Raw genomic sequence first — 11,899 nt, 5'->3', positions numbered from 1 at the left:
AACTGGACAGGCATTTGGAGGGAATGGAGTGATTTTTTTTTTTTTTTTTTTTGGCTGATGCTGCATACGCTCATACACTTGCTTTCTTGCATCACATGCCACTATTACTACTACTACGTGCCAATTGGTGGGTCTGTCCACTGGTGAGAGTGGTGACAGTGTCGCATTGCCCAGGAAACAGGTATCCCATGAATTCTGTCCTTTCAGCGTAAATCGCAATGTTATGTGACGAATCTGAAATCACTGATTCGAAGGATACCGTTAATATGAAGTTTTGCAAAAAAACTAACCAAACTAGTGCTGATACAGTTATGTTCAATGACTTTGAAAATAATCGAAAGATGTATGTTGTTCAAATTTCTCTAACAGATGGTGGAATAGAGACTGTCCAGTAGGCTGACAGGTGCAAGTATTAGCCAGTTTCGTTAGTAGCATTGATGTTCCGTAGAAACATGAAATGTAAAAACTGTTTATGGTGATGGTTAAGTCTTTCCTGTGTGTTTTCATGACATATATGGTTCAAAGTTGAACGTGTTCATGTTTACATAGAAGCAAGAAATGGGTGTACGTCAACATCTCAAAATGCGTAGAGTGTTGCAAAAGTTTTGGAAATTGTGCCAAGAAAACATCGATTGACACTCAATAATGGCTGATTACACTCATTTGGATATGAGTATGAAGATGCTCGTCAAATTCTGTGGCGTGAATATATATTATGGGACGGTCTGTTCAAAATTTGTGCCATTCATCCTCATAGATGAGCGGAAAGAAGGGAGGATGCCACCATGCGAAAATTTCATCCGTACTTGCCAAGTTAGTCTTAAGTTCCTGGATTGTAATATCACTTGAGATGAGTGTTAGATATTTTAAGTTCGTCCCACGAACGAAGCATCACAGCATACAGTGGACTTCAAAATTATCACCAAGGCCCAAAACCTTTCGTTTACAAAAGTTCAGGATCAAGACGAGGCTCATCATTTTTTTCGAAAAACGGGATAATTCATTTACATGGTATTTTTGCCCGGAGTGAGTGAATGCTTCGTTTGTCAATCCTGAAATATCAATGAAATTTTGCTCTTCGACAGAACGATTATATTAAGGCAACTTTCCTTATTTCATCAGTAATGTAGTTTTGCTGTTATTACTTTTTCCTGAGGTAAACTGTATAGACACAGATTTAAAGGGCTCTTTCTCAATTTCCGCAAGTAGCTTTATCATTATTTGCCCATTACTCAGAAATCTTCATTCCCACTTCTTTTCTACTCCAAAAGTTTTAATTTGTTTATATAATGCAGAGCCGTCTCTTATTTTGATAACTTAGCCAATTATTCTTCTCACAGAGCTCATTTTTTTGATTAACAATCCAGAAACTTGGATAATCATTTACCTTAACCATCCCTTGCTTTTGGAGACGAACACCACCAGGAACAAAAACAGTCTTTCAAACAGTTTCTGTAGTGAAGTCTTCATTCGCATTTTCACTTGTTTTTAATTTCTTTACTGCAGACGGTTAAAAAGAAACTGTTAATTATTTTCATTTTTTAGTTTACGGGTTTTTGTATTACTAATTCACTCACAATCTCGTTACCGCAAGGGCAGTTAAATAAACCTCTTGCGTCTGAATTGAAAATGCACATATGCAAAGTTATTAGTGTTGAACAAATTTTTTACATTGCAACAAAAGTCGCAGAAAAAACTAGTGGGGAAACAATATGAACCCGTATGAAATGACATTTCCAAAGGGGGAAGGGGTCAAGCAAAAGGTACAGGAGTTTCCCGAAAATTGTGGTACTCCTTGGATGAACAGAACACCTCCGAAAGTGCCCTAATAAAGTAAATTTATAGGTTTTAAAAAATAAATAAACCTACAGTCGATCGCAGTTGTTTAAACATACTTGACAGGCCACGACGAAGTTTGAAATGTTTCCAACATTTCATGTTTAGAAGGTTTAATACCTTGGTTATCTTCATTTTCCTTCTCTTTTCATCGATATTGTCATTAGTTCTTTGAACTGGTTCATAAATTTGAATGAGTTTTTTTCGAAACTGTCCAAAATGTTTCAGTCATTGAAGTACTGCGACCTTGTAAACAGGGAGAGGGCCATTTTCAGAAAATGTGAAGAACGCACTACAGCGAAACAACAGGTGATTGTTTGTAGGAGTGAAAGAAAACCAATCTCTCTTAATTCTCGAAGAGGGTGGAAACAGAAGAAGTTTGACCTGAGCCCATTTTACGAATCAGTAATACCTCTTGCCAAGCGTGACTTCTCGATATGTGGGACAGGTGCTTGGATAGGTTTTATGAGTAACAAGTTGTAGAATTGGTAATTCCTTTATAGCCCTCTTAATTCATGAAGCGCACTAATTGCGTAAATTGCCTGAAGGCCAGAAGTGCGATCAGTGCGTACCCAGTTAAATTTCCTAATCCGTTCGTTATATGCAAATTTTATTGACACAACGGGAACTATTTTAAATTCAATTTCCAAGAAGAGAATTTTAAAAAAATCGCTTTAAGGAGTTCATTGAACAGAGGTCCGACTGAGTAATTTAAAATTCCAAAAATGGTTATAAAGTTTTATATAGAAAATATGTTAACAATGGACAGGGAAAAATTCAAATTTACTTTAATAACTTTAAGCGTATTGGAATAATAGTTAAGCATGTGGAAAAAAAATTACTCAATATTTAAAATTTCGAAATGTACTGCATCCAAACGTCACGGCACTGTTAATAAAGGTTCCTCTAAGCCACACTCCTGAGTACCGTCCCAAAAAAAAAGGTAAAATTCCTTTGTTTCGTCCATAGGTTTCGAAACTAAGTAGGTTCCAACCGGTTTGGACAGGACGGGGATGATATCACTCTGTTACAGCGCACACTTTTCTGTCGGGCGATTAACCTCCTTTTCGTTTTCAGAGGCGAAAGATACCGTACTAAAGTGTATATCAAAACGACAATGTTTTAATATGCTCCCGTTTGACCAACACACGATATCTGCTGTAATTTACAGAAGTCCCTTCATCAGACGAATCTTCAAATTTCCCCTTTCCCTTCTCCGATATCACACCTTTCCCCCTCACCGCTGGGCACATCCATCCCGTCGTAAAATAGTGCCTTCCCGCTTTTAGGGAAGGAATAATAAAAGTCACATGACACTTACCAACACCAAAGTCCACCAGTCCCAGAAAGAGACACAGTGGGAGATTTTACAGGCAACGTGGAAAACGCTGTTCAGTTTCTCAAGAAAGAAGTGCAGTTCACAAGTGGTCTTATTCACTTCTGCTACCTTTGCAATGCCATTATTCAGTGAATTATTTGGGAACAGTTTTGCAACTTTCCAATTATTCTGATTCCACATTATTGTCGATGGATATGAAAGGTAAGAAAATTAATTTAATGACATAAAATAGCGAATTGCAGAGTTTGAGTAAAGTGTAATGAGGAAGCCGAAATTAATTTTTTATAATTATTTTCTTAAATAGTTATGATCACTTTCTAAACGCTTTCTTTATATTTATATATATATATATATATATATCTCGATAAATTCAATTAATTGGTGTTTATATACGTACATTATAGGCAATCGGTCGATTATTTCATTTAAGTGGTATTTTACAATAGGTATTATTGTGTATACGGATCAGATAATCAAGCTAGCAATTATAGGCTATCTTAAGTTTGTTGGGCCTATAAGTTAATGCAAAAATTTAAAGTACTATGAAGCAATCATTACTAAATGATAATGAAAATGAAAATTCAAAGCTAAATGATTATGAAAATATCAATGCTAAATGATAATATGCAATGCAATTTTTGAAAAGACATTCCCTCACACTACTTCTTCGGGGGTTTTGTGCGGTTCGATAGTCCTTCTGACGGAATGTCACATACCTACCCGTTTCTGTTGTCTCAATACCAGTTTCGACATTCATTATTTCGCTAAGGATTATTTAAGCGATATTTTTGTTTAGGATACTTTTAATGTTAGTTTAATAGTTTAGTTTTCATTTTAAATTTTTGTAATCAGCTGGAGTAGCAAACTGGGATCGCTGACACAAAGCCCAACCGGTATGTGTCCGAATAAGCGGGAAGGTTCTACTTACTGCTACTTGTCCGATGGTAGTCGTCGGTTAGAAAAGGGGAAATTCCCGCCTTCTTTTTCTTTTATATGTAGTAATGCTATTACTGAGCAGTCGCGCTAATTGTATACAGTGGTGTGATGGTGAATTCGCTTCAGGTCCCATATCCTATGTCAAAGCCTGTAGGGGAGGGGGAGTTGAGATCGAGAGAAACCTTCCAACATGATACGATGGTGGAAATGATGTTCTTTATACATGAAATATATTTATAAAATAAATGTTTTTACAAACGTATTTACAATTGTTTTGCCATTCTTTGGGCTGGGTTGGTATAGATTTTCTAAAGCAAAACGACCCATATATGTCCAATGGGATGGCTATTTACATATTAACAGCCTCCTTCTAAGTGAATCGTTTTACCCTGTGTCACTATGCGTGATATTGTCAAGTTGTTTCGATGGTATTTTTCTTTACTAAGTTTGTCAGTTTTTTTAAATTTTCAAGGTATTTTAATTTGGTCTGGAGGGGATTCTTTGAATTCGGGTTGTAGTGCAGTCAGAAGACAAGCCTCGTCTGAGTGCAAAAAACCTGTGTAACAAATATGGGGATTAATTAACTTATTGCTTTGGTATTTTTAGACAACTTGGTAGCAGTGATCTGTGGGCCATTGGTAGTTTAAATTGGTTTCATAGTGTTTTCAATGAATGTATAAGGGTTGATCTTAGGGTGGTGTGGTGTGTTTGGAGATTCGAATGTATGGCCGGTTTTATATGATGCCTGCTGTAGTTGGTGGTATTTTATTTTTAATGAGTTTTTGAATAGTTTCCGTGGTACTTTTAATATTATTGCATATGTGAACCAACCTGTTTTTTTGATTTCTAATGGTGTTTCCGTGTATGTTGCTCTCCCAGTGGATGAGCTTTATTGATGTGAAGTTGAAATAGTCTCTTTTATCATAGTTTTGCGTGTACATATTGTTTTGGGTGGTCGTAATTTCGATGTAGAGTAGTAAGCTTGCTGGTTGCTTTCCGGATTAGTGCGTTCAATAGTTAGGTCTGTACGGTAAATTTCCCTGGCTAATGTGCCAAAGTTGTCGTGGTTGATTACCAGGACTTCATCGATATATCTGTAAAAGGTAATATTTTCTTTGACGTTGCTTTCGAAGTGATGCAGGTAAAGGTTAGCAAGAACTGCTAGATCCAATCGATCCAATAGCTATCCCCCTGTTCTGTATGTATATTTTGTCTCCCATAAGCACATAGTTGTTTTTCATAATGAGGTTGATGAGGTAGTTCCAATATTGTTTATTGCCTTTAATAACATTTTGATGTTTTTGGTAGTATTGCAAGAGGAGCTTATTAATTAGATTGTGTGAGATATGCTGGTGAAAAGGTTTATAAAGTCGTACGTGTATATGCTTCTAATGTTATTGTATTGGTTTTTAATATATGTTCTAAATATTGTTTGTTGTTGGAAATAATTTTGGTGTCTTTGATTCCATTAGTCATGTTATTTAATTTTTCGTTTAATTGACTCTTGATTTTTTAAGGAGTCCTCATGTGCTGTAATGTAATAACTAGATCGTATGTACAGCTTAGCTTAATTTTCAGCACTCACCTCATAATAATCCGCTTAGCTGGTGGAGAGTTTTACCACATACATAGTGGTTATAGGATTCGAATAACTTATAGGGATTTTGGGTTTAAAACTAAGTTATGGTCTACAAAAAGTTTTCTAAGAAAGGAAAGTGCACCTTCCATTCTATGGTTGTCTAATTAAATTAAATTAAATGAAGAAAATTAGAAGCTAATAGTCGCGCACGAGCGACTTTCGAAATTCGTCCTCAGTTAGCTGTAGTGGGGGGGGGGGGGAAGGGAGCGCGCTTGTGTTATATACGGGTTGGGTTCCCGAAGTGCATTTCAGTGCACGTGGAAACTTAATACGTGCTAAATTAAAATTGGGAGAGAAATTGGCTGGAATCTTTTTGTTTAACACGTTGAGTGATGTATAGTGCTTAAACCATTCGATGACGAGGGCTTCGTTTTCAAGGATTTGTAGATAGAATTTAGTTTAACTACTGTGATGGCTGAATCGATGATTGGGTTGTGATTTTGAAATTGGACGTGTTGTGTTAGTTCTGTAATTAGTTTTGAAACTATTAAAGTGGTAGTATGCACGCGTGTTGGAAATTTTTGATGTCCCGAATTTTGCTGTTGTACTACCAATGTAACATGCTTGGCAATCTGACTGGCATCTGATCAAATATATAATGTTGTTGTAATCTTGTGTCTCGTACTTGTGTGTTGTTTTGTATGAATTGAATTTGGAACTTAATTTGTTATAAGATGTGAATATTAATTTGATATCTGTATTTTTAAAAATCTGTTGAAGTCTTCTAGCGTATTGTTGATGATATGGGAGCGCGATAAGCGGTTTATGTATTTTATTCTTGTTCACGTGGTTAATAATTTTGTTTGGGTTATTAGTGTTATTGTGAACTTCGGTGATGGTTTCTTTTATAAGTTGTGGTGGGTATTTTCTGTCGATGAATTTTTTGGTGAGGTATTGCAATTCTACAGATAGGTCTGTTTGTGTGTGGCTATATTAACAAAATATAGAACTCACATGACGTTACTTGACGCCAAACAATTTGAATTCCAAAATAACATCTACGAACAAATTTTCGGCCTTCCCATGGGCCTCGGTATCTCTGCCCCTTTATCCGAGATCTACCTGACATTTATCGAAGAAAAAATTCTCCAACCCTTTCCCCCCAGGAATTAAACTATACATGAGGTATACAGATGACGTCCTGTTAATAGGCAACAGAACCACCATCGATACTTTACTGAACACCTTTAACACAACACATGAAAGACTCAAATTTACCCTCGAAGTAGAAACCGATAATAAAATTAATTTTCTAAACCTCACTGTATTAAAGTAAGCACATCTTTAGGCACCAAAATATACCGAAAAAACACACATACAGGTAAATTCTTACATTACCACTCACACCACCCTCTCTACATCAAAAAAGAAGTTCTATACAACCAAATATACAACGCTATAAAATATAGCCACACACAAACAGACCTATCTGTAGAATTGCAATACCTCACCAAAAATTCATCGACAGAAAATGCCCATCACAACTAATAAAAGAAACCATCACCAAAGTTCATAATAACACTAATAACCCAAACAAAATTAATAACCACGTGAACGAGAATAAGATGCATAAACCCCTTATTGCGCTCCCATATAATCAACAATACGCTAGAAGACTTCAACAGATTTTTAAAAATACAGATATCAAATTAATATTTACATCTTATAACAAATTAAGTTCCAAATTCAATTCATACAAGACAACACACGAGTACGAGACACAAGATCACAACATTATATATTTGATCAGATGCCAATCAGATTGCAAAGCAAGTTACATAGGCAGTACAACAGCAAAATTCGGGACATCAAAAATTTCCAACACGCGTGCATACTACCACTTTAATAGCTTCAAAACTAATTCAGCAAGTACAGAACTAACACAACACGTCCAATCTCAAAATCACAACCCACTCATCGATTCAGCCATCACAGTAGTTAAATTAAATTCCAGCTACAAAATCCTTGAAAACGAAGTCCTCGTCATCAAATGGTTTAAGCGCCATACATCACTCAACGTGTTAAACAAAAAGATTCCCGCCAATTCCTCCCCCATTTGGAATTTAGCAAGTGTTAAGTTTCCACATGCACTGAAATGCATTTCGGGAACCCAACCCGTATATAACACAAGCGCGCTCTCTTCCCCCCCCCCAACTACAGCTAACTGAGGACGAAAGTCGCTCGTGCACAAGCTTCTAATTTTCTTCATTTAATTTAATTTAATTAGACAACCATAGAATGGAAGGTGCACTTTCCTTTCTTAGAAAAATTTTTATAGCCCATAACTTAGTTTCAAACCCATATCCCTGTAAGTTACTAGAATCCTATGACCACTATGTGGTAAACCTCTCCACCAGCTAAGCGGATTACTATGAGGTGAGTGCTGAAAATTAAGCTAAGCTATACATACGATCTTATTTTTCGTTTAATTTCGTTTTATTGTTTTAGTTTGATTTTAAATTTTTGTAAGAAAATGGAGTAGCAAACTAGGATCTGTGACACAAAGCTCAACCGGTATGTATCCCAATAGGCGGGAAGGTTCTACTTACTGCTGCTTGTGCTGTGGTGGTCCTCGGTTAGAAAGGGGAAAATTCCCGTCTTCTTTTTGTTTCATAAGTATTAATGCTATTACTGAGCACTCGCGCTAATTGTATACAGTGGTGTGATGGTAAATTAGCTTCAGGTCCCGATATCCTGTGTCAAAGCCTGCAGGCTTTGACATAGGATATCGGGAGGGAGGGTGAATTTAGAATTGACATTCACTTTGCACACTGTACAAAAAAAAAAAGGATACTGCATAATTAAATTCCTTAACCGTTCATTCGACAATGTCAACATTAGTGATATCATCAATAAATATAAGAATTACCTACCTATTAAAAACATCAATATCAACGTAAACAGTTACATCAAACCGATTGGATTAGCAATCTGCAGCTACAAAAACACCATTTCCGATATGAATAAAACAGACCAACCTTGCCACTGCCAAATTAACAAATATAAAGATTACATTGATCCACATTACAACCATATAGTCACAAGCGACCTGAGCATTATTGAAGATAATACACTAAGAGAGACAATGAAAAAGGGTACAAAATTTACACCGAACATCCCAGTCAGCCTAAAAAACATACGGAAATCAATATACACAGACCTACAACAGTTTCCATTTAAAACTGCAAGCAAGCACAGCGCACCAGTAGAAGCTTTTCAAAGCTGGATAAACACTACCACAGAAAGCATACTGACCAGTTTCAAAGAAAACATACCGCTACAAAAATATGATAAGCAAGTTAACCTCAAAAACATCAAATACCAAGCAAAAGATATACAAAATAAATTTGTCATCACAAACACAGATAAGGCAAATAACAATTTCAGCATTATTTGTAAAAAATTCTATATAGACTCACTTAAAGAGGAGATGAACCTCAATGACACATACAAATCTATAAACTCCACTCCGAACAGCATCAGCAAGAAAATTTTCGCTATACACAAAAAACTCAAAATAAAAATAGACAAGCCACAATACCCTTTCATTTATTGTATCCCCAAATTTCATAAGGTATGGACTGGAAAAAGATTTATCACATCGGGCAAAAACAGTTACATAAAACAATACAGTAGGATAAAAGGAAGAAAAATTAAATAACATCACTATTGAAATCAAAGACACCAAAATTATTTCCAACAACAAAAAATATTTAGAACATATCAAAAACCAATACAATAACATCAGAAGCATATACACGTACGAATTTAAAAACCTTTTCACCAGCATATCTCACGACAATCTAATTAATAAGCTCCTCTTGAAATACTACCAAAAATATCAAAATGTTATGAAAGGCAATAAACAATATTGGCACCACCTCACCAACCTCTAAGGTGGTAGATGACTTTCATCAACCGGTGAAATACCACCACTTTGCTTATTGGAGGCTTGAAGTGGTGAAACCCATGTTTAGTCTCTAGAGCAAAGTTTCTGGCACTCCCTTACCCCCCCCCCCCCATACTTCTCCTTCAACCCATGCACGGTACTAAGTACTGTAGATTTTGATATCTTTCGTGTTTGGGGTTTTCATAAAAAACCTCAGTATCAAAAACAACTACGTGCGTATGGGAGACAAAATATACATACAGAACAGTGGGGTAGCTACGGGATCTAGCAGTTCTTGCTCCACAGCTAACTTTTACCTGCATCACTTCGAAAGCAAAATCAAAGAAAATATTACCTTTTACAGATATATCGATGACGTCCTGTTATCCAACCACGGCAACTTTGGCATATCAGCCCAGGAAATTTACCCTACAGACCTAACTATTTAACGCAGAAACCCGGAAAGCAACCAGCAAGATTACTACTCTACAGCGAAATTATCATCACCCAAGACAATATCTACACGAAAAACTATGATAAGAGAGACTATTTCAAATTCACAGCAATAAAACTCATCCACTGGTAGAGCAACATAGCTAAACACATACACGGAAACGCCATTAGAAATCAAACAAACAGCTTGGTTCACATAGGCAATAATATTAAAAGTACCACGGAAGCTATTCAAAAAGTTAAAAATAAAATACCCACCGACTACAGCAGGCATCATATAAAAGCGGCCATACATTCGAATCTCAAAACACACCACTTTAAGGTCAACCCTTATACATTCATTGAAAACACTATGAAACCAATTTAAACTATCAATGGCCCACAGATCACTGCTTCCAAGTTGTCTAAAAATACCAAAGCAATAAATTCATTAATCCCCATGTTTGTTACACGGGTGTATTGCGCTCAGATGGTCCTCTTCTTCTGACGGCACTACAACCCGAATTCAAAAAATCCCCTCCACACCAAACTAAAATACAGTACCTTGAAAATTTAAACCTGACAAAATTTAGTAAATAAAAATACCAGCGAAACAACTTGACAATATCACGCATAGTGACACAGGGTAAAACGATTCTCTTAGAAGGAGGCTGTTAATATGTAAATAGCCATCCCATTGGACATATACGGGTCGTTATGCCTTAGAGAATCTATACCGGTCCTGCCCAAGGAATGGCATAACAATTGTAAATACGTTTCTAAAAACATTTATTTTATATAAATATATTTCATGTATAATGAACATCATTTCTACCATCCTATCATGTCAGAAGGTTTCTCCCGATTTCAAACCACACGTCCCACACGCTTTGACATACTAAATCCGTACCTGAAGCTAATTCACCATCACACCACTGTATACAATTAGGGCGACTGCTCAGTAATAGCATTACTGCATATATCTTCAAAAAGGCCTCTAAGGTTGGGAGAGTACATATCCAGAATTTAAAACAAATACACCAACCGTTTAATAATAATGGTTTAATACTAGAAACTAAAATGTACCAAACGATACTACACTGTAAAATATGCAAGACTGATTTACAAAAATAAATATACGATTAAATTTTAATATACAATAAAATATAGATAAAACATTTAAAATACAGATAAAAGCGTTAAAACACTGAAGCTCAGGAGCGTGGAAATATAAAACGCTCGTCCTTTTGCCAGGACCACAGCTTCTAGTAAGGGGTGAAATCGAACACCTCTGTCCCTATTCAAACTATTATTCTCAGACGAGCCTATCCACAAACTCTCTAGCCACTTACGGTCCCAGAACCTATGCGCCGGTCAAGGATGACAGCATTCACCGGGGAGACCTGATGATGTTTCTCCCAATAATGCTCAGCAAGGGCGGACTTATTGAACGCTATACAGACCGCAGAGTTCAATAAGTCCGCCCTTGCTGAGCATTATTGGGAGAAACATCATCAGGTCTCCCCGGTGAATGCTGTCATCCTTGACCAGGCGCATAGGTTCTGGGACCGTAAGTGGCTAGAGAGTTTGTGGATAGGCTCGTCTGAGAATAATAGTTTGAATAGGGACAGAGGTGTTCGATTTCACCCCTTACTAGAAGCTGTGGTCCTGGCAAAAGGACGAGCGTTTTATATTTCCACGCTCCTGAGCTTCAGTGTTTTAACGCTTTTATCTGTATTTTAAATGTTTTATCTATATTTTATTGTATATTAAAATTTAATCGTATATTTATTTTTGTAAATCAGTCTTGCATATATTATTTTACAGT

At 36.3% G+C, this 11,899-nt stretch overlaps 1 protein-coding gene across 1 annotated transcript in view; it reads left to right on the top strand.

The window, feature by feature from the left end:
• Positions 1-218: 218 nt before the first annotated feature.
• The window catches only part of LOC150079718 (uncharacterized), a 45,453-nt gene continuing 33,772 nt past the window's right edge, over positions 219-11,899 (top strand). The window contains exon 1 of the mRNA XM_090383184.1: positions 219-391. Coding sequence (XP_090239310.1) covers positions 219-391 — 173 coding nt within the window. The remainder of the gene's footprint in view (positions 392-11,899) is intronic.

This window comes from Mastigoproctus giganteus, chromosome 10 (genome assembly GCF_048544385.1).
Source record: "Mastigoproctus giganteus isolate SK-2022 chromosome 10, ASM4854438v1, whole genome shotgun sequence".
NCBI classification, from domain to species: domain Eukaryota; kingdom Metazoa; phylum Arthropoda; class Arachnida; order Uropygi; family Thelyphonidae; genus Mastigoproctus; species Mastigoproctus giganteus.
The sequence above is the reverse complement of the archived record's forward strand: the minus strand, read 5'-3'. Positions and strand labels throughout refer to the sequence as shown.